Genomic DNA, 23,077 nt, shown 5'->3' on the forward strand with positions numbered 1-23,077 from the left:
ACCAGCCATTGTGCAGAGTTTGATTGAAGACGCCTGATCTGACTAATTGATCCCTCGCTGCACAAGCGCTCAGACACATGGGCAAGGTCTGAGATGTGTAAATTGGCAGTCAGGTCACATGACTGGAATTAAGCCAATCCAAATGTATAGGTTTAGATCAAGCACTGCTGGAGGCTTTTACTGACAGATGGTGTGAAAAAAAGTGAAAATCATTTGAGGTGTGTAGAGTTAGGAAAGGGTACGTGGTTGCACAGCGCTTTTGCTGGCTTTGCTTATTGCTATTTCCTTATAGCCCCGAGCTTATTATCAAACCCATCTCTCTCCACAGATCTGCATAATGTGGAATTAAACTTTAATTTCTTTTTAGGTCCTCATAAATCAGCCGCTGCAGAATAATTTTAAACAACGCAGCTCCTAATGGCTTGGTATTAGGATCAAATTTATGAGGCTGAATGAAACCTTGAGCTTCCAAAGACCCATGGCATCTGTTTACTGTCTCACAAGTACGTTCAGTTTAAGTGAGTCGGATCGTGTGCTGACACGGTTTACAAAGCAGCACAAAAGCTATAATGTGTCCAAACAAGTAAGTTCAACAGTTCAACAAACAGCCAACTGGACTGACTAATATATATACATATATACACACACACACACACACACACACACTAAAAACAATAAATCCAGAGATAGAGATTAACTCCTGAAGCATCAAGAGCAGGATCTCATTTGCCATTGTTCTTGTATCATATGCCCCACCCTGTTCTTCGTCCTGCCTCTTTTTCCACTTTTCTAGATTAAAATCTCATATAATAAGCAATCTGGCCAATTTCACCAACAGTGAAGTCATCACAAATATTCTAATTATCACAATATATCATTAAAAACATGTTTACATTTCAACAAGAATTACTATATTGCAACAAATTTTCAGTCTGAGAGGAGCCACCACAGTGACCATTTTTATTATATCTTTCTACTGCATCTGTAATTAGCAGTTATGTGTTTGTCTAGATACATGAACTGAGGAAAAGTGCAACATGAGTCAAATATTGTACTGAAACACATTTCTGTAAACAAAGGTGGAAAACATTCAAGAAGAACCTAAAACTTTTTGCTCTGCTAGAACAATTCTTCTCATCACCAGCCTAAATTCTCGCCATGTTAAATATTTCATAAACCCACAGTCATGCTCACACTTTGGTAAAATTAAACAAAACTGACAGAAATATCATTACAATTGTTAGAACAACGTGACCATTAAGAAAAAAAAACTGATGTCAGCTGTTTAATATGCTTTTTCTGATACCGAAAAATATAGACAATATCAAGATATAAACAGGAATTTGGCCACAATTTGATCATCTTTCAAGCTCCAAGACCATCAGTCACATGTTTAAAGCTGACAGCAGGTCTCCCCACACACTCAGCCCTGTGACATCAAAGTCTCCATCAGAAATCTTCAAAGCATTTAGTTCTTTTTCTACATCCCCCCTCAGAGACGGACTGGCATCGAATAAAGCCAGAAAGAGCTCAGTAAGTTTCTTGAAGGACACTCCGGGACCCGTGCTGGTTAGAACCCATTCGCCGTCACTTAAGCTGTATTCCATTTCCGAGGCCCACTTTTTCAGTACATTACAAGATGCATCTCTGAGTTTCTGATGTTCTTTTGCCAGGTCTTTCAAAAGTGTAGGAGACAGTAGAGAACACATGTACTGCAGCAGGCTGTGTTTCTTTTGCAACCAGTCTAAGAGAAAATCATGTGCAGCAGTTTGTGCAGTACAGCTTTTGGATGTCAGCAGAGCTGCAGCGATGACTAGACAGAATTGTTGCAATGCCCCTTCGCATCCCTGGAGAACAGAGCCTAAAAATTGCTCTGCCCTGCAGGTTTCACTGCCTTGGTTCAGCAGAGCCTCCAGCCTCTCCATCAGCATCTCCCCCTGCACCTCAGCATCAGCACCAAGGGCTGACATATCAGCTAGGGGGCTCAGGACCTTATAAACTGATTTGCATTGAACTATGTGACTGCAGAGACCTGTGACGTCCTCATAGTCTCCGTGCATCGTCTTGACAGGACGCGTTGTGTCAAAGAGGATCTTCATGAGAGAACTAGGAAGTTCTGGGTTGTTCAACAACCTGACGAGCAACAAGTGCTGGCACCGGGGGAGGTCCGAGAAGGAGACTTCGGTGTATCCGGGGATGGTATCTCGCAGAGTTTGGTTTGTGAGCTGCAGCTGTTTCTCCATGATCCTCCTAATAGCGGCGTTATTATGGAACCTGGAGAAGACGTGCTCGCAGTACCGGGCCCAGTGAAACGCCCTGGACAGAGTTTGTTTATCCCAGTGATTCACCGCATCGCTCTGCGCCGCCACCGCCAGCATCTCCACCGTGCTAGCTAAGTTTTTCAGCACCGCCTCCATGTGGCGCTCTCAGCATTCAGAGTTCAGCCTTCAGTCCGGCTTCGGAAACCCACTGAGGAGAAAGGTTACAGCCTGAACCTGAATCATCTGAATTTCGCTATGCTGCTGAAAAACTGCTATAGCATTTGAGATGTAGCGGTTTAGCTACATGTTAGCTAAGATGTCAACATACTAGCATGGCAAAACAAGACTTCCGGTGCCGCACTTCAATAAATAATTCCTCTTGAGTAACGTGGGTTTCAATAACAGCTGACGTTACAATAAAAAATGAATATGACAGGACGGAGAAAGTTGAAGAAACTCACATATCTGTTGCCGGTTTCTACTGCTTGATTTTCCGGTTGAATATACCGCTCGTTAGTGCGCAAGTGTGCCAATATAATTTCATCCCCTTCAAAATAAAAGCACATCAAGTGATCTTAGCGCCACAAAATGAGTTAATGAGTTCGGTACACACAAACTCGGAATTTTTGTGCTTACGTGTATTTATTATATGGATTACACACACATTTACATTAAAAAGCATCATAAGGGTGTTCTGACTAGGAAGACTACACCTGAAACACGTAATTAATGTATTAATAATGATCGTCATTCATTATTTCAATTTATTCTCAAATGCAAGATAGTGTCAAATTACGCCTAAATGAACCAGTCTTGATATAATAACAGTGCGACTAGATGGATCAAACAGCACAGTTGCACACACAGACAAAAACTTTACATCAAAGCGTTTGGAAGAATAGAAACTCAGGCCAGAAAAAAAATGTTACAGAGGGAACACAAAGAAGAGGCAGTGCCAACACGACCAAACTTTCCTCCCATCATCATAATCAGCAGCAGCAGCGTAGCCTGCTGTGAGTGAGTATATGTGTGCGCGCGTATGCGTGTGCTTGTGCAGTCAGCTTGTGCAGCGAGAAAGATCACCCCGGTACACACTGGTTTGTGATTTTGGAGGCTAACCTGTGGGTCGGTGCACCACTGTGAAAAGCATGAAAATTGGGAACCAGCATCTCACAGGACGAGTGAGAGGAAGGAGCGCACCAGCGAGCTGAACCCTCAGGGTGAGCACACACGAGAAGCTTTTCATTCAGGACATTTTTCGCTACTTTTACACTGTTGCTGTATGACTGTCAGACTATTCATACTTGCATTTCTGTTTTAGGTTTAGATCATTTTTAGAAAGTACCCTTTGCAATCTCTTCCTTTTGTGTGCTTTGCAGAACAATACCATCTAATGAAACTCATTTAACAGTTGAGGGGGGCTTGGTTGAATCTTACTTCTTGACAGTTGACAGGAAGGTGCTTGCCTTTTTACTCCTTTCAGAGTTAACACCAGACATCTGTAATTAAACGGAATATCATATATTTTGTGTACTAGCTGCTCTCAGTCACTTCATTGGTTTTTAATTAGCAGGCGCTCTGCTGGATTTGAGTCATAACTCATCAAGCGTCCTCCCTTGGACCTATTTCAAGAGTGGTAAATTGTCTGTTGTGGGCGCTTTATTTGTGACAGCTGTAAAGAAGGAGACAACCTAAAAAGCCTTATTGCAGTTGTAAATGAAGTGAGAGGCCAATACAGTTCTACCCAAAACCAAGCCCTGCCACCAAATTCAGAGAAACTATAAAAATAGCTCATTTTATCTGTTTTCTTGACATACAGTCAGCCTGAACTTTGGTTTGTTGACAGTTCAAATGTTTCCTTAATCAAAGGTCTGAGGTTGCATATTCCATTATGAAATCATTTCATTTGTAAGACTTAAGTGCAGATTCCCATACAGACAGTGTGCTTCATTGACTGTAGCACCTCAAGCAATCTGATACCTGAACACAACAGATTACTTGTCAGCAGTAGAAACATGCTGAGTGTCCTTATTTAGATGGACAAATCAACCTCCAGATCGGCTAACTGTTGTAGTGGAGGAGGGCACGCAGGGCAAAGAGGGTTACGAGGACAGAGCCGCTCTTGTACTTTCTAATGTGATTCATCAGTCAAAATTCCCATCCATATGCCTTTCCCGAAGCAATCTGCAGCCAACCGTGGCACATTAGCATGGCTTTAGTGAAGTCACGAGATGACTCAGGATGAATGTAAATTTTGTATTTCTATATTTTTTTTTTTAATGTTTTGGGTTGAAAAGTGGGATCTCTTTGTGAATGCACAAAGCCTAGCATTCGATCATGAACCAGATTCTTAAAATACACGCAGTTTCGCAGAGTGCAGGCTGCTGAAGCAAAACATGTCAGGAAACAGTATGGTGAGAGGAACCAGGTATGTTTTACAACAGCTGGCCGGGGCTATTTTCTTGGGGAAAAAATGGTGAAAATTGAGCTCGATGTTTGTTTACGATCTTGTCAAGAACAATAAAACTGAACCAAGGTTGACATGAAGATTTATTGAACAGAGACTAGTATGTGCGAATTCAAACAAAGCAAGAAAATTGTAGTGAATTTTAAGTTAATTTAAAGTGACATGTGAGAAGACACATAAGAATCTTTCAGAAAGTTTTTATACCATACAGCTTTAATAAGGAAAATGTACAATAACAATACGTAAAATAGCAGCTTGATGCATTGCCCACTGACGCAGCACAGGGAATGAGCTTGTTAAGCTCTTGCACTGGGAGACATGAGACATCCTAGTGCCCTTGTTCTGTCTGTCAGCCTTCACCAGTGGACATGGGAATGTAGCACCTGTGTGTGAGCGCCGAGCTCCAGACTTTTGTGTGTGTATGCAAGCGAGTAGAAGTTGCCTTCTCAAAGATCTGACAGCCTTGGTCGGACATCAAGGTCCTGATGTCCAGTTTTGCATCACGGTGCCATTTAGTTGCAGCCAACTCCAGACGGACCTTGAAATGTTACACAGCTTTAAAGGTCAGATTCCTCATATCGTGCTGCACTCACTCAGTATTCACAGGAAATTTTCATCCACCGCGTGCTTTGAACTACTTGTTCGTGGCAGCTTCCTTGTTTAAATAAGCTCTTCTTGCAATTTGCATCCGATATCCTGTTTTTATTTGCGTGCCAGAGGGTATGTGAAATGTTCCTGCTTGGAGGAAGCGGTGGAGGCAAAACCTTTAAAATGCAACAACAAGATTTCAAGAATGTGAATTCTCTTCAAGTAACTTTCTGTTTCTTTAAAGAACCCCGGACAAAGAACTTTACCAGAAAAAAGGAGAACAAAGTCACTTCATCATTGGCTGTTAGGTAAGCTGTAATGATACCAGACTTAAGATGTTTGTTCTGTATGTAACAGAGAAAAGACATTTTGCTCATATCTTATTTGTTATTTTAAAATAGAAACTCTTGAGTACTTTGGGAGCCTTTAAATCCCCGTTATGCCACTACCTCTATGCTCTAAAGGTTGGGGTGTCTCCTTTCTGTCTGCATTGCATCGTTTTTCTATGTCAGAGTACTTTAGAGAACAGATTGACGCTTGCAGTGCTGCTGATGTGCCCTGTTACACAGCTCAGGTCTTGCATCTGGTGCCCAGTTGTTTTGTCAGGCACTCACTCTTCTCCACCGCAAATCTGTTAATGGAGTGACACTGGACTGATATCTGAAAGATTTTCATATTGCAGCTAATGCGGTGCACCCTTGGCGCACTGTAGCCTGGTATTGGAAAAGACTGGGCCAAATGCTAATTTACTCAGTGACTTCACTTTCAAGGAAATAAGCAGCAGTTAAATATTGTTCCAAGTACTGATGTCAAATGCAATCTGTCCATCAACCTGTAACGCAAGACCTGCTGCACTGTTGACTGTGATGGGCTGATATGCACCGCTGGATAGACTGCTTAATAGATGGCAGAGTAATTTGAAGGAGCTCTTTGTTGGTTGAATAAAAGTCCTACTGTACCAGTCTGGCTGGTATAAAAGTGTCTCTTGTCCAAAGAAGGGGTGGAAAGAAATGGTGCTCTCTAATGTCATCAGGTTTATTGTAATCCATACCAGGATTTTGACCAGGAGAACAAAGCTGCTCTCCTTTCCTGTTTCAGCTTGCTCCTCCTCTGCCCCTTTTGTGAATATGCAACATGAATGATAGCTAATACAGAAGAATTTTATTGTGAGGATCCGTTTAGATCACGAGTATAAAACACACACATGTTCAGAGGTTCCTTCTGTTATCGTGACATATCATGACCACTGTAACCAACTTTGTTTAAGCTTTCAAAAGAGCTGCACAATATTTGGAGGATGCTAACTAGAGCTGAAATGACGGATTAGTATATTTCCAGAAAATGTGTAACTACTTTGAAGGTAAATGAACCTCTGGTTTAAGGTTATTACATATGAGAATTCTCCGATTCACTCTGTTTTGCATCACTGTCAACTGAATGGGTATAACACTGGGAATTTCTCTTTTTGTTTTTTGTTTTTTTCCTTTTTGATATCAAATGAATTGAAGAAGCCCTTTCCTAGAGTGTACCCCAGCTCTTGCCCTGTGACAGCTGAGATAGGTTCCAGCCCACCTCCTGGCAACTCTAAATTGAATTAAGTGATGCATTGCATCACCTAATTATTCCCTGGAGAGAGTAATTCCTCGCAGTACTTGTTACATTACTTTAGCATTACTCAGAAACATTGCCTGAGATGAATTGTCCCATTTACCAGTTAATAGTATCAACCTTGAACTACAGTGCCACACACTGGCATGAATCCCTATCCTAGTGAGGACACAGGATCTTTCTTTTATTGTTTAAGTATTAACACAAAGCTAACAGCAAAGTTGAAAATCAGCTCACTGTGCAGATAACTGAAGAACCTTTGTAATCTAAGTAATGCTGACTGTGAAGTGTGCAGGAGTGGGTCTGCGTTACAGTGTGATCAGGGGACTTGGTTGGAGGGAATGTCTTGGACTCTTTGTCATGTTCTTTGAGCCATTCCTGAGCCGTTTTTGCCATTTGATGAGGTACATCGTCCCGCTGGGGGAGGCTGCTGCTGATGTCTGGCAGAGTTTTTCCAGTTCTTTCCAGCTGAACGCTGCTTTTTAACAATATGATCAATGTTTTTTTCACTTCACCACTTAATGGTTTTAATGTTGGGGCTCATGTATGTATATACATACATACATGGGTGCATACTCAAACATATGCATGTATAGAGAAGAACATGATGGTTTTGTTGCCTGCTACAACAACAAAGCATTTATTAGCAGGACTTAGATGGAGTCCAATTAATATGCTGAGGTATCTGGATAATATGTACCTCCTTTATTAATGTTTTGAAGATCTGCTATACTGCACACTGGAGCTGCACATTGTGTCTGCTTGCATAATATTACAGATATCTTACATGTTCATGAATTCTATATCATTGGACTGTCTTAACCTTCTCCTGCTGATGAATAGGGAACCATGTGCAGTTCCCTGAGCCCCAAACAGCCCAGCGGGCCCGGCCTGACAGACATGCAGCAGTACCAACAGTGGCTTTCCAGTCGACATGAGGCCAGCCTGCTGCCTATGAAGGAAGACCTGGCCCTGTGGCTCACTAATATTCTTGGTAAGTCACACTAACGAGCAAGAAACACATGCTATTAACAGTGAGGATTTATTACCACGAGTTATAGTTTATAACATGGTTTAATTCGCTAAGCAAAGCGAATTTAATTCAGTTATATTTATATAGGGCCAAATCATAACAACAATCGCCTTGAGGAGTAGTAATACTATTACATATATAAAGTTACAGTTATATTCCTGAACTGTGGTTAAAATGTGTTTTAAATCATTCATTTCTCAGATGTTTTGCTAGCTGTGCGAAATAAAATAAATTTAAAAAATCAGGGTGTGGTTTGTAGATTCATTGGATACACAGGCTTAGAAATAGCTTGGCTTTGAAAAAATCCTGCACATTTCATTGCTTTGTGTCTAAAATTAACTCGACTGGTCTTTGCTGATGTAAACACCTCTGCAGGGGATTGTGATCAATCCGCACCTCATTACAAACTATTTTAAAGTCCCCAGATTGTGTGGACCTGTTCCAGTTGCAACGCTCTTTCATAGATTTACTTTAAATGAATAATGGACACCATTAACTGTTCTTAAATAATGCACAGTGGGTGGGAGCATCAGCACTGTGCAAGGATGTGATGCATAATAAACAATTCTCTGCGCTGTACTTCTTTAACAGCGCAGCCACAAAACAAAAGCACAGTGCACTTTGATCTGATTTGAATGGGTGTGTATGAATGAGTTTTGTATGGTTTTTTTGTTGTTGTTTCTTTTTGTTTGTTCCTAGAGCCAGGGAAAAATTTGTATTAAACATGGATATCATTAGTGAAATACCTTAGAGAAACACCTACAGTCATTTCCATGATGTTTTCTTAAGCATTCTTGCACCAATGACTCACCAGAGTCAGCTCATAAATATTCTTACAAAGGCTGCCACCAGAGTAAGAATTATATATTTGTTAGTTGGGTTTCAGAGATGTAAACTGTCTGTTAACCAGTGTTTCATCAGAATTTTAAATTTGTTAGAGTCAAGTTCTCAAAATTTCAATGACTGAGTGCTAATGAGGAAGCCAGTGTATGAGTGAACACACAAAAATACACACATGCAGCACGTTTACTCTAGCTTTTGTCATAAGTATGTTGGTTTGTGTTTGTAATTATCATGTTTGTACTGCTTTTAGGTTATTAACAAGGTCGCACCTATATGTTAGAAGAGATAAGTATGAACTGCTTGATTGTTTCTTGTTACACAAAACCAAGGGCCTCCGCTGGCCCTGGTGCTAAACGCTTCATAGACTGTGCTTTTTGTTTAAAATATGCTTAAGAACTACTGTATGTGTTATGACTGGGAGTTACTCCTGGATGCATATAACAGACACTTTTCAAACCAACTATAAGGTTCCTGAGACTCTCTCATGTCTGTGTGTAAACAACTTAAAACAACTTCAGTGTCTTCCGCGTTATCTCTGGCTGTGTGTGTGTTTGCACTGGAACCAGCTGAGCCAGAAAGCCATGGAACTAAAGGGTTCAGAAGCAGGAGCATGCAAGTGTTTCCAGTGAATAAACACTACAGAATTAATTTGTTGGTTTAGGCCAAGTTCTGTATTTGCTCAGTATTTTTTTTTTTTTATTCTGTGAAACAAGATGCTGACATCCTTGATTACAGTTTCAGGTGAGACCTGCCGTGTGGCCCGCTGCCGTGTGGGAGGCATATGTTTGGTTATACTGATGAGTCATTGTTGTCAAAGCGGTAACAGCTTGGCTCGTATTGTTTTCACTTCCCGAGTCTGTCTTTTTGTCTGTCATCATGGCAAAATATGCTCCTCAAGACACTTACTTAAGCAGGAACTACCACAAAGGTGGTTTAAAGCACTTGGCAGGTGTTTATGTTTGTCTTTGTGCATTTGTCTGTGGACAGTTGTTCAGTTGTTTAGCAGTGCAAGAAAAACCCAAGAAACTCAACAGGTGTTTAATTGTAGTTTTAATGCAAGGAGAAGGCTGAGTTTGCAAACGGTCAGAGCTCACTGATCCTAATATATTCCCAGTGTAAGATGATCTCAAGTCAGATTGAAGGAACTGGGCAACTCGTATGATTAAATATTTAATTTTACTATACTTCTATTGGAGCCCGGTGAAAGATATTTTCCTCTCACAGCGTGGAACGAGGGTCGTACGAGTAGAGTATAAGACTCACTGAGTGTTTCTCAAGATTTCAATCTCTCTTTTCTGGGCTCAATTGCAACATTTGGAACTCATTAAACATTGAACCCCTAAACCCCTCCTCCAATAAGAAAGAGAAAAGGGATAAAAAAAAATATCTCCAGTTTCTTTCCACAGACACCCCCCTGCCACCACCTCCTATTTCACGATGATCTAACTAAGAAAGAATGGTCCTCTGGAAGTCAGTCAACTGGACACCACATGTTGATCACCAACGTAGCTCTGCAACTGCACAGGATAATGAGGCATTACTGTGTACAAACAGATGCCACGTTTTTTTTTGGATTTTTTTATGCATCCCCGTAGTTGCCATCCCACGGTGTGTGACCAGGAAATCCCCCAGATCCTCTCAAATCATGTTGTACTATTTCAGCTTTTGGCTCCTCCAGAGCCGCCACAAACCCGGCAGCAAAAGCGACGCTCGGTCATTAAAACGGTTTTAGGAATCAACAGCACTGCGTCAGGTTTGACCGCAACTCGGAGTGAAGTGGAGATTAAATTTTATTTCCTTACGCTATATGTATATTTTTTAAACTTGTGGCGCTGCTCTTTCTTTATGTGTCTCCTGCTCAGGTCTGGAAATCACTGCTGAGAGCTTCATGGACCGCTTAGACAATGGCTTCCTGTTGTGCCAGCTGGCTGAGACACTGCAGGAGAAGTTCAGGCAGAGTAATGGAGATCTGCCTACCCTTGGCAACAGCAAGGTACAGAGAGACTGCAATAGTCCTGTGTGATACAGGTTACAGTGAAAACACTAATCTGAAAGTTAAATCTTGGCTGAAAATCTTCCCAGACTATCAGCTTGAACGATTTCACAGAGCATTGTTCCTGAGTATGAAAACATCATCTGAGCAGACACTTATTAGGTCAGATTGACTGACAGTCACTATTTAAAACCACTTCCACATGTAATGGTCTTTTTCACATCTAAATACAAAAGGATATCCCAACACAACATTTGGAAAGTAGCACAGAGGCAGAAAGACGCTCTTGATGACTGCGCCCGTGAATTCCTACTTTGCAAAGAACTCCACAATTTTAGAAAGAAGTGCACATAAAGTGGGATGGGGGGATGGGGGCCTCTTGCCTTCAACAGGGCAAAAAAGAAAAAAAAATAAGGCTAGCAAGGACACGTTAACTGATGGGGCCCCACATCCCCTGTGAGATTTGGGAGAACAGCATTAAACGTTCTTTTCTTGTGAGCCTTGACTGAGGATTTAATGAATTTCATTAAAACGGGTGCCTTGAGAGTGGTTACCTGTAATTTCACCCAATCAGTCTGTCCAGATGTATATTTATGGGGTTGGTGACTAAAACAACAAAAACAACTAGGCAAAAGAAAAATGTTTCTATTTATGCCCCATATATTATAAAAAACCCATGGATACATCCTCAAAAGTTCAAAAATATATGTTAAAAGATAGATATTTACCTTCAGTATCTGTTTATTGCAGATATTTAAATGCTGAAGTGACAGCTGGTCTCAGTGGCATGCAGCAAAAACTGTGATTGGGTCATGTTCGTGCCTCTGTTCGGAAGGCAAGAAGTAAAAGATGTTTGTTGGTCCTTCAGTGAGAGTTGTTGATGTTTGCACTGAAGCATTACTGTGCTGATGTCAGTGGGTCTCCTGATCTCAGTGTGAGCGCAGCAGCACAGATGTGAGGAAATACTTGAGGTCAATGACCGTGAGACAGCAGAGGAGCTGCCGAAATAGAGGAGTCTATTGATTGTGAATGCCAACAGAGGGAGAGAGAGAGTCCTTGGATAGGCTTTAAAATGAAACAAAGCTGCATTATGATATTGTGCAGCGAGCGTGATTTGATTCTGTTTGTCTGAATTAAGGGTTTTCATTAAAAGATTAACCGTGTTATTCATGTCTGATACACAGTATGTCATCCAATGAGTCTTTATGCTTGTCGTGGCATTTGATCAGCTCTAGTTGTTTGCTATCAGATTTCACCACTTAAAAGAGGACATCCATCTGTGTTCAAGCCCTGTTATAAGTCGATGTGGTGTGTGAAGTGGGCCTGTGACTACAGCACAGGGGTACCATCAATCACACTTTGCAGATGCTGTGCTCCAGACGTCTTCCCATGTGTTTATATCAATCAGTATTAAGTCCAGATGAGCAAAGGTTGTTTTCGTTCTTGTCATAACACTTTGACAGGCTGATTTTTGTACAGTCATTTCAATAACTGGGGGAACTTATTGCTATAGCACTGAAATTTTAAGCAAAAGTGCAATGTTCAAGACTTGGTTTCGGCAGGAGAGTGAGATGAGAAGATCAAACATCGTAAATAAGTAGCATTGACCAAAAGGGATTTTTTTTACAGGGAAAGGAAGGGCCATGAAGCTAGACGCAGCTGCTGGTTATCTCAGCAGAAAGGCTTGGAGAGGAAAAAGTAGCCCGGCTCTGTACAAAGTTCATGAAATCTGTCCGCTTGCACCCATAAAGCACACCACATATTTGCTTAACCAGTGCAAAAACAGAGATGTCAGTCGAAGACAGTTCAACCTCCAACTAACATATGTGATAATAGCATAATCTTCTCATCTACCTCTTAAAGTAAGAAAGTACCAAGTAAATGTATTTTTAAAGTGTCAAACTGCTCATCTCGTGTGTGCATGTTGAGGTATTTAAATTCTTTGAATGAAATAATTTGATTATAGCTGTCGTTGCTCATTTCAAGCATAGCAGTTCCTTTTCCTTATTATTATTCCCATATGTTTAAAGATAATCTTTTCCAGAAGTCCCCTACCTCCTGTGCAATCATTAGACATTCAAAGGTGCAGATCATTTGGCAGCCAAGGCAGAAATAATAATACATTCATCTGATTGTTAGATGAAAAAAAAAAAAACAACCTTGGCAAAGTTGAATATTTATCCGGGAATGCAAAGTCATTTAACACAAAAGATCCCCTAAAAAAAAAAGTCAAAAGGAGAGTCTGGAATGAAAAGAAAAATACCCACAAAAGCTTGCATATTTCCAGCATGAGCTCATTCCACCTTTCTCAAAGCACAGACACACATATCCTGTATAAAACCACAGCAAAGCGCATAAATCTCCCCGAACAGACCGTGTGGGGGCTGAAACCCATAAGCATGTCATTTGAGCCCAAATCATAGACAGCCTGGTAAAGTAGCACAGGTTTTCAAACCCGTCATTTCTCATATTGATCTCAATGGGAAGGGTTCTTGATCCTGGGCTGAAATCAGAGCCTCAGCAGACATCAGTGTAGATGTAGATAATGTGGCTCTGTGTTTTGGTGGAGCTCTGGGTATTGGTTCGAACAAGTCACTCTGGAGGACTTTTGTCCTTTCTTTGTTAAACTGCAGAATAAGATGTTTAAATCCGATCTTGTTTAAGTGAAAGTAAGGGGGTTCTTCTCTGTGTCTGTGACAGAGAATTCCCAATCGGAGGATACCGTGTCGGCGGAGCGCTCCATCCGGCTCCTTCTTTGCACGGGACAACACAGCCAACTTCCTGGCCTGGTGTCGTGAGGTCGGAGTTGGAGAAACATGTCTGTTTGAGTCAGAGGGTTTAGGTGAGTCTGTTTTTATTTCTCACCCTGCGAAAATGTCAAGATGTAGGACAGACCGGGTACATAAACAGGCATCACTTTCCTCACAAAGATTCAGTTCTCTCAGGCTTTGGTTATCCCTGGCACTGCTGGGGCAGTGGGCTCAGATTTCTATCTTCTGTGAATGGCCTGATTGTACAGGTACAGTGACATGCAGGTTGGCCTGCTTCCCTCTCCTCCCCTCTGAGGATTAGAAGCCTCACATCACCAGACCGAGCCTCACCTTCTTTGACGTGCTCAAAAAGCTCACAGTCCGGGTAGCACAGTGATGGGAGCAGCTCTACCTGACAATAAGGGAATCTCAGACAATGCACTCATGCACAAAACATCTAAAGTAAAACTACAGGAGCGTGGACATAAAGGTGTGAGATGGTGAGAAAGTAGGCCAACAGTATGCAAATGTTTTCCTCAGCGCACAGTAGGGATATTTTTCTCTCTTCCTCATTCGCTCTCTCAGTGTTTATCTGTGTCTTTCTGATCTTTCGCAGAGCTTTCTTGCACGTTATTTCACTGCAGTGTCCTTGCAGCAAAGATATGCCCGGACTGAAATATTTCCCTCATAATCAGATGTGCCCCTGACAAGAGCACAAATACGCAGAATAGTCATAAATTCTTGCCATATTTTTGACTAAAAGGTTGATCAGCCATTGCTAAAAATATTCAAGCTATGTAAATCATTTCTGGATTCCAGGATATACACACACGCAGTGAGCTAGCTGCAGTGAACTATAATCGCCTTCGAATCCAGTGGACATGTGATTGTAATAAAATGCTTCAGTGAACAATCCAGCTGACGAATGTCTTTTTTTTCTTTCTTTCCTTCCCTCTTACTTTCTCTGGATGGATTTGTCAGTTCAGCAGTAGGTGTAACAACATCAGGTTTGCTATCACGCAGTGGATATATTCTTTCTATATTGCATGGTGTGGTGTGTCACATTATTCATGCTTTGTGTGTCCACAGTCTGGTTTGATCTATTATTTGCCGTGGTTACCGTTACCCTCTGAAGTGGTTAAAATGAACATGTGAGCAGTATTCTTTCCATTTGGTTTGGGATGAACAGGATTAGAGAGGACCATGTGATTGCATGAAGTTCATAAGCTTGTTTTTATGTCCATTTCACCATCACACAGCCACTCATTCTCATTCATCACCTTCATCCAGATACAGTACAGTATTTTAATCACCAAATCCTAAAAGGTGATCTCTTTTTGCAGTTCTTCATAAGCAGCCACGAGAAGTCTGCCTTTGTCTTTTAGAGCTGGGCCGGATAGCATCACGGTATGCTCTTGGTTTTTACATTTTCCTCCTTGATTGTCTAGATTTTCCTGTGTATGTCTTTGGATTGTTTTGCAAATCCTTTCATAATTTCCGTGTCTCTTTTATTCCTCATCTAGGTACAATGTGGAGCCTCCTGGCCTTATAAAACTGGAGAAAGAGATTGAGCAAGAAGAGAAAGCGCCTCTACCTCCTCCGTCACCTGTATCTCCAGCTCAGCCTGTCCCTCCATCACCCTCTTCATCTCCTTCCCCATCCCCTTCCCCATCCCCAACTCCTACCAAAGTGACTTCTATCAAAAAAAGCACAGGGAAGCTTTTGGATGATGCCGTAAGTTAGCAAGTGTTCACCTCTGTTTGCTGTTTCTACTTAACTTATCAGAGGAAAAACATCAATGTTTGTTTTTGTCAAAACAGGTAAGACATATCGCCAATGATCCACCTTGCAGATGTGCAAATAAGTTCTGTGTAGAGAGACAGTCGCAGGGTCGATATCGTGTTGGGGAGAAGATGCTCTTTATTCGGGTGAGTGTGTTACAGTATTGTACAAAAGTCCTCGTTTCTTTGTATTTTGCTTCCAAGGAGCCAGACTTTCTTGGATTTTTTAAAAGCAGTCTTGAGGAATACTTCTCCAGGCTTTTTGCAAGTCTTTCCAAGTTTTTCTTTGGATATTGGCTGTTTTTTCCCTCATTTTGAGTCCAGTCCTTGTACCCGACCAGTTTCAGGAGAATGTTTTTTTGGTTTGTTATGCCACTTAACACTAACCTATGACTCATTGAAGCATAAAAAACGCACATAACTCAAAAGATGGCCCAGTCTTGCGTCTGCACGCGACAGAGACCTTAGCAAATCGTCTATCTTTAGGCACCTTGTTATTAGCAGTCTGTCACAAAAACATAATTTGTCCCCATTTCTTTCGTTGCATCCAGGAAAATGTCACCATTTTACATGAATAAAATAGTACTTTTGCAACAACAAAGTGATTCCCAAAGAGCTATTAGCCAAACACTTGACATGTGGTGTGCAATATGTCCTTAAAATTTTTGAGGAAAATGGACAAATAGAGGAGAAATGAAGTTGCAGGCCTAAGAAAAATATCTAGAGCATATGAACAGGTTCTGAAAGTCCCGTCCTTAAGAAATGGGGGGGAAAAAATCCACCAAAGACCTGAGGCAGGACCTGAGCTGATTCATCCACTATTCACTGCAGCCGCATCAGAGATACTCTCAGCGGAAGGGTGGCTAATTCTTAAGAATAGAATAGAATGCCTTTATTGTCACTATACAGTTGTACAATGAGATACAGAGGAAGGGAATCAGGGAAAAATGGCTGTGGTATGCCACAAAACTGAACTGAAAATCAAAATCATCAATATGTATGGGGCAGGTCACAAGAGAGATACAACTACAGCAATCTTAAAAACACAGTGATTGCTTGGGGGTGCATTTCAGCCAGTGGTGTTGGGGATCTTGTTAAAGTGGATGGAATTATGAACACAAAAAGGTACTGTCAGATTTTGATCTACCAAGCAATACCACCTGGAAAGCATTTGACTGACAGTTTCAGTTTCATTTTTCAGCATAACAATGATCCCAAATACACTGTCAGTGCAGTAAAAGGATGCAATCAGTCAAGGATTGGCCTTGCCAGAGCTCGGCCTCAACATTATTCAGGCAGCTTGGGATCATCTTGACAGAGAATCCAAGAAACTGTGGCCAATATCCAGATAAAATCTTTGGATGTCCTTCAAGAAGACTGCTTAAATAAATTTATAAAAAGCTTCCCTAAGAGAGTTGAGGCTGTGTTGTAGTATAAACGTAGTCATACCAAATACTGACCTTCAATCATGTTAGACTTGTACAAACTCTGTTTTTGCCTTATATATTCTATTTTCAATGTTTCCTATTTTCCTTGCAAAATATAAGGAAATGAGTGATGGCTCAAGATTTTTGCACAGTACTGTATATAATAATTAACATAATCGTTTTTTCACTTGTATCACTTTCATATGAGGTTATCAAATTATCAGGTTTTGGATATTAGCATAAAACTGTTCAGTGGAAAAAGTCTATTGTTGGGAAGGCCCCAACGGACATAGTTCTTTACTGGTGAGCTTATCCTTAAGCTTAGTTTTCAGGTCACTGTTCTGAATGTTTCACATTCAGTTTGCTATTATTACACTGTTATGCACTACTATAAAGTCTCAGTCCAAATAATAATGAAGACATTAGTCCCAGCACTGAAGCTTCAGAGGCAAATATTACACATTATACAATAATGACTCTATGAAATCATTGTTCAAATAAAGTAAATCATACATTACATTGTAACCTTCTTTTACAAACTGGCAAAAAGAGTAAATAGTCTATTTCTAGCAGTGGAAAATGACAGTAACCGTTTTCTTATTTTTTTAATTATTCCATTCATTTTATTTTCATTCCACTTTGCGGTTTGTAACAATAACGTCTCACATTGCAAAGCAAACTCTTTTTCCAGTCGTATAGCAGATATGTGGGGCTGGTTTTGGCATGAAGGTCATCCATTGTGTCTACAAATGGCCTTTGCCTTGACAATGTTTACTTTCATTTGCTGTAAAGAGAAAGCAACATCCACACATTCACCTATGATCTCACAACCAACTTACCACTTGGAATACGTCTGACCCAGAACTGGCTGTTGTACTAACATAATCACACACAATCAGTCTTTAAGCTCAGGAAATGTTACTCAGCTTTCTCTGAGTGGAGAGATAAAGGCGATTCGTGAAAGATAAATGGAGAATAACAGATCGGAGAAGTAGCATCTCTCCCCTTGGGATCCTGGTTACTTGGCAACCCACAACCGGGATTTACACCTCCAAAGATGTGATTCATGCTGGCGGTATGTGTACATTAGCAAAAAAGGGAGTTTACTCTTGGATGTCCTCTGCTGTTTGTCCATTGTATTGCAACTACTAATAGTTAGTAGTTGGTTTTTAAAAAACAAACCAAAAAAGTCTTAAACAAAAATGGGGAAAAAAGCTTCAGGACAAGCAGCAGAGGATGAATATATACCGTATAGTATATAAATGGGCAGCCATACTGAAAAATAGCTAAATTATAACAACATTATTAAACATCCGTTACCATGTGTCATCGTGGATACTAGTCACACCTTCAGTATGTGCGATACTGCTTAGGATGACAAACAAAGCAAGTGTTAAGCCTCTGTTCCTCTGTCTCCCAGCCAGCACTCTTCATGCTGAACATGCTTTAATTAAAATTCCTCACATGGCTTTTTCCCCCCCAGCAGCTGGGTCGACTGAAAAGGCATGAATACAGTAAGCCCAGTCACTGTCTGTAGGCAGCTGGGAGCAAGGACAGCAGTGACGTGCAGCAGATCTCACTTCACAATAATCTGGGCCGCTGGAGAGGCTGACCTTCTGCTGGAATAAATGAGCTAGTTGTAGCTTGAATGAGAGAGCAGAAAAACACCAGAGTGGTTTTGTGAGAAGTGCTGTCCCAGCTCAGCCCCGGGCCTCTGCCCTTCTCTGGCCTACTGAGAAGGGTTTGGAGTCCAGCAAGGGTCTCGTCCCAAAGCAGCGTGATTGAAAACCCCTCTGCATCACACAGGTCCATTAAATCCACAATCACAAAGCCTGAGGCCTGGTGCTGATGATTGGATCTACTGCCCTGCTCCTGCCCTCACGATTGATTCATTTAAGAGGCCTATAAATGTTGTATGTTATGCTGCTGCAGGGCAAGAAGCGTCATATCTGGCCAAACTGAGGTGACAATTGCATGATGTAATTTGCCCTTTTTAACTATGTATTGTTTTCCTATTTGTCTGAATCATTTTTGAGTTGAGTAAATAATCTTTATAATAACTTGTTTTGGATTTACTCTTCTTCAGATAGGGCCATTCAGCAAACAAGCTTGTTTCCTCAGAGGTGTAATGGTGTGTTAATGAGGTAGAGGGGCAAAAAGCCTCCATAGCAAGGCAGACATGTTTTATGTGTGCAGCCTCTGGGGAATGCAGGCTTCTGATCATCGAATATACCAGCGCCTTTTATTTCGTCTCTTTATTATAACCGGTGACGTTGCCATGGTAGCCAACCTTGGGAATGTGCCCTGATGTGGCAGGTGGCATCGTTTTCAAGCAAATGTTGTAGAAAAGGGATAGGAAAAAAAAAAAACACTGCATGTGTCTGTTTAATCAGACATATAATTTAAGGTTTTATGCTTTTTAGTGATGAAATCACCTGAATATTTATTAGCTATCCTAGTAGGTTGGGAAGTTGATCTTCCAGCTTGTCAACTCAGACCCATAAAATGTTCAGTGTTACCAGAAGATATCCCATTAACACTGCAGATTGTATGCAAATTCATGTGTATGAATTATCAGTCAACAAAATTGTACGATGAAATTGGGGTGGCTGTGGTTAAGGAGTTAGAGCGGGCAGCTATTGAAAGATTGGTGCTTCTCTGGCTGCTACAGCCTGCATACCAAACTATCTTTGGGCAACATGCTGAACACACAGTTGGTCCAAATGTGTTCATCACAGTGTGGTAAATAGAAAGCATTTAGACGTAGAAAAATGTGCTTGCACGGATGTGTATGTGTAGGAAACATGTTAAATAAAGTGCCGTGAGTGCTCCAGTAGAGTAGAAAAGGGATATATAAGAACCAGTCCATTTACCATATAAAAGTGAACATCTGTAAATTTTTCGGTAATGCTGATGTTTGTTTAGAGTCAGTGATGTAAATGTGTCAGACTTAGCCACATAGGCTAATTTTCCTCAGCATTCCTTGGCAGGTTGATTATATTTACAGACATGCTTCAACTTAACTTCCATTCATATTTATTGCCTGATTATCTATGTCCCACCTGGACACCAGTGGGGCCTACCCCGCAGTTTGAGAACTACTGGGCTAAGCTATCACTTATTGATTAACCTGTAGACTTTATGGGTGGTGTAATTGGGAAAGTAACAGTAATAAAACAATAGAACACCACTCACCAAAACTGAAGCACAAACCTCTTGGATGTTAATAAAGTTGCTGCACCTCAACCCTGCTGTACAATCATTAAGTGGGTAATTAGCTAAAAAAAAAAAACAGCCTGTAAAAGTGTCTGCTTCTGCTCTGAAGTTGTAAATTGTAACATGGGTGTCAAAGAACACTAACTTGTTTTGGAGCCAGTATTAAGCACCGATTCAACAAACTGCCCAATAACAATAGAAGTTAGAACTGGAAGACCTTGTCTATTAGCTAATGCTGGCAAGCTTGGTTTGCTTGTTACATATACTCTAGGGGGACTACACACCGACACATCTTAATTAGTGCACAATTAGCAGAAGGTACAGTAACAGAACAAACAAAAATTCCCACTTGACAAACATCAGTGCTCTCTTGACTTTTATTCTACCACCAACAGCTATTTGTCATTGCATTTTTTGCATGACAAAATATATATGACCCAGTAGATAATCCTCAGACTTATTTGAGGGAATGTCTCATTAATTAATAATTTCTCATACCGACCATAAGGTCCCACTCAGAAGGAATTTTAATAACCTAATCCTTTGATGTTTCCTGTAGCACTATCATCATCATCATCAAAAACTGGAAATTTTAATGGGCCTAGTTTATCATCAAATGCCTGCTACTAACAGAAGCATTTGTGTTTAGGGCTACTTTTATTTTTATATGAGCATAAGGTCAAAGCAGTGCTGCATCTGCACACAGTCTCATCACTGTTAGAGTTAAGAAATAAGAGTTTCTTAGTAATCAATTCACCTAGACGTTAGGGCAGCAGGGTTGATAAAGAATCCCTCCAGGGATACCAACCACTTTTGGGACACCCACATCAATCAACAAGCTTTGACATCAAAGCAGCGCTTACATGTTCGTTCAGCTAAAACCCAACGCTTCAATCAGGGTAATGACATTAGTCCTATAGAAGGGTTCACCCACATCTATTAAAGCACCCCTTCTGACACACCAGCATCACAACATAATCCTATTTTCTTCCGCAGATGCTGCACAATAAGCACGTGATGGTGCGAGTCGGTGGAGGCTGGGAGACCTTTGAGAGCTACCTGCTGAAACATGACCCATGCCGCATGCTCCAGATTTCCAGGGTGGAGGGCAAGATATCCCCTATAAGCAGCAAGTCCCCTAATATCAAGGACCTCAGCCCTGACAGCTACCTGGTGGTGGCAGCGCACTACCGCAGCAAAAAGTGAAGACACGAGACTGAAAAAAATTCCATTAATAAAAGGACAGATTGACTTCGTGCTGTTTTTTACTGTGTAGAGAAGGGGGCGTAGCTATGCAACATATCCCTGTTCTCATGAAGTAAATATTAAAGCTGTAGTGCAACACCATTCACAGAAAGCACATTTTTCTCATAGTGATGATTTTGTTTTGTTGGTTAAAGGTCATTCTTGGGTGTTTTCATTTGATTGGGCCTGGACACATGTTAGTAGGCCTCTGGGTGTTATTTACTTTTACATAACAGCAAACAGCTTTGAAAAACATGCTCATTATTATCGTAACAGTATAATTGGTTTCATAATTAGTGCAAGGGAAGGTGTAGATTTTCTTGAGATTTGAGATTTTCCTGTTTTTATTGCATCTGAAGCAATATCACATATGGTAGGTAGAACACTTTCATCTTTTAGCTCCTCATATAAATATCTGTATTTGTACAAGGTAAAAACACAAGTTGTTTTTTTACATGAAATGAAATGGGTGCTGGAGATGTCGGCAATTTTATGAAGCCAGTATTCCTTGGTACCTTGATGTGGATTCTATTGATTTGTCTGTGCTAGTGTTGTTTTCCCACTTTTTTTCATTTCCCATCAAACTGATCTTCTTATCTAATTTTTTAATAATACACAGACCCTATCGGGCTGTGGCTCAAATGGGATTTTATCTCCCACATTAGAAGAATTATTTAAACCCAATGAAGTTTAAATGCTTTACTTTATACATTTAAATTCTTGTAAAAACTCTCATAAAACCTAAATTTATTCACAAAATGTTATAGCTTTTTCTTTGTGCATTTCTTAGTAGGCTAAAAAAGATAAAGCAATGCTCATATTGTTTACATTTTGCATAACTGTTCTATGCAGTACATTTATATATTAGCATTTTGATTGTATTATGCATTACTAGAATAGATCCTGTGTGTAATAATGTCTTCATCCGACAATCATATGTTCGAATCAGTTTCACTAGCTTGTGATTTATAAATAGATTTACTCATTTAAGGTCTCACGTTCTTCACTGTGTCGTATTACTGACCCCTACAGGTGGTGCAGTGATTTAAATACGATTATTATTGATTACTTTTGGGGGGTTCTTACAATGGAGAAATATCAATCACTGCATAATAACTCATGTTATATTAATTTGCTTTTATTCCTGGAGAATAAATATGTCGGTTTGGTATTATATTCACTGGTTGTGGAAAGCAGCTTTCAAGCCAGATTTTAGTTGTACATTTCCAATAAATGCTGAAAAGTTGAAACTTCTCATTTTGATATTTGCACGTTGTATTTTAAATTGTTAATGAAATACTAGTTTGCTTATCACTTTAAGAGTAGGCTGCTTTTTTGGGGGGGGCGGGTTCCATATGTATAAAAACAAAATGTACGTACGTCTTTATCTGATCATCCTACAGTTACGTCCAAAAGACCCGAGCCGCCCGTCATGTGCACAGATTCGGTGAAATGTGCAAAAATAAGTGGAAATAGAGTCCATCAGGTAAAAACAGAGTTCATGCTGTTCTAATGAGACGAGGTTTTGGTTTTGTTCATTAATACTGTTTCTTTTATTTTGTGGACATCGTGTCCGGTAGGAACTAGAACTGATGTTACAGGCAGTTTGTGTGTCAGCCAAGAACACTGTGTGATTTTCAGTCCCCTCAGTAATTCATCTCCGGTTAATACTGCATTAAAATCTGGCGTTAATAAGAGGTTGCTGAAGGGCATGCCTTTTAAAAAAAAAAAGAAATGTTACTGTTAAGTCTGGAGAGATAGAGAAACATGTTGCTGTTTGCACATATGTTATAATGAGGTCTGCACAGAAGCTGAAGAAGAGTCCAGGATAATATTCATAATAAAAACACAGCAACGATGATGTT

General features: G+C 40.5%; 2 protein-coding genes across 5 annotated transcripts; one reads left to right on the plus strand and one right to left on the minus strand.

Annotated features, from left to right (window-relative positions):
- Nucleotides 1-684: 684 nt before the first annotated feature.
- On the minus strand, nt 685-2,790 carry fancf (FA complementation group F). Its single transcript, XM_004575108.3, has 2 exons — nt 2,723-2,790; nt 685-2,469 (listed from the first exon to the last, which is right to left on the minus strand). The coding sequence occupies exon 2, from the start codon at nt 2,415-2,417 to the stop codon at nt 1,386-1,388; it is 1,032 nt and encodes a 343-aa protein (XP_004575165.1). The 5' UTR covers nt 2,418-2,469; nt 2,723-2,790; the 3' UTR covers nt 685-1,385.
- A 298-nt stretch (nt 2,791-3,088) lies between these two features.
- gas2a (growth arrest-specific 2a) lies at nt 3,089-22,523 on the plus strand. Of its 4 annotated transcripts, none has more exons than XM_004575112.2 (10): nt 3,089-3,481; nt 5,561-5,624; nt 7,768-7,918; nt 10,663-10,793; nt 13,494-13,635; nt 14,530-14,550; nt 14,887-14,950; nt 15,067-15,277; nt 15,364-15,471; nt 18,238-20,955. In XM_004575112.2, exons 3-10 carry the CDS (start codon nt 7,774-7,776, stop codon nt 18,286-18,288), a joined length of 873 nt encoding a protein of 290 aa, XP_004575169.1. In that variant the 5' UTR covers nt 3,089-3,481; nt 5,561-5,624; nt 7,768-7,773; the 3' UTR covers nt 18,289-20,955. The 4 variants fall into 4 exon arrangements, with proteins under 4 accessions (XP_004575169.1, XP_004575166.1, XP_004575167.1 ...); XM_004575109.4 differs by lacking the exon at nt 18,238-20,955 and adding an exon at nt 20,964-22,523 and having other exon boundaries at nt 3,097-3,481; XM_076885843.1 differs by lacking the exons at nt 3,089-3,481; nt 18,238-20,955 and adding exons at nt 4,815-5,448; nt 20,964-22,523.
- The last annotated feature ends 554 nt before the right edge of the window (nt 22,524-23,077 follow it).

The sequence above is a fragment of the Maylandia zebra genome, linkage group LG7 (genome assembly GCF_041146795.1).
Source record: "Maylandia zebra isolate NMK-2024a linkage group LG7, Mzebra_GT3a, whole genome shotgun sequence".
In the NCBI taxonomy this organism is placed as follows: Eukaryota; Metazoa; Chordata; class Actinopteri; order Cichliformes; family Cichlidae; genus Maylandia; species Maylandia zebra.

What these genes read in the sequence shown, in the direction of transcription:
- fancf (XM_004575108.3), bottom strand. Translation starts at nt 2,417, where the DNA reads ATGGAGGCGGTGCTGAAAAACTTAGCTAGCACGGTGGAGATGCTGGCG.
- gas2a (XM_004575109.4), top strand. Translation starts at nt 7,774, where the DNA reads ATGTGCAGTTCCCTGAGCCCCAAACAGCCCAGCGGGCCCGGCCTGACA. An exon ending in GGAAGCTTTTGGATGATGCC is followed by an intron (nt 15,278 to 15,363) that starts GTAAGTTAGCAA and finishes TTGTCAAAACAG; the next exon opens with GTAAGACATATCGCCAATGA. An exon ending in AGAAGATGCTCTTTATTCGG is followed by an intron (nt 15,472 to 20,963) that starts GTGAGTGTGTTA and finishes TTTCTTCCGCAG; the next exon opens with ATGCTGCACAATAAGCACGT.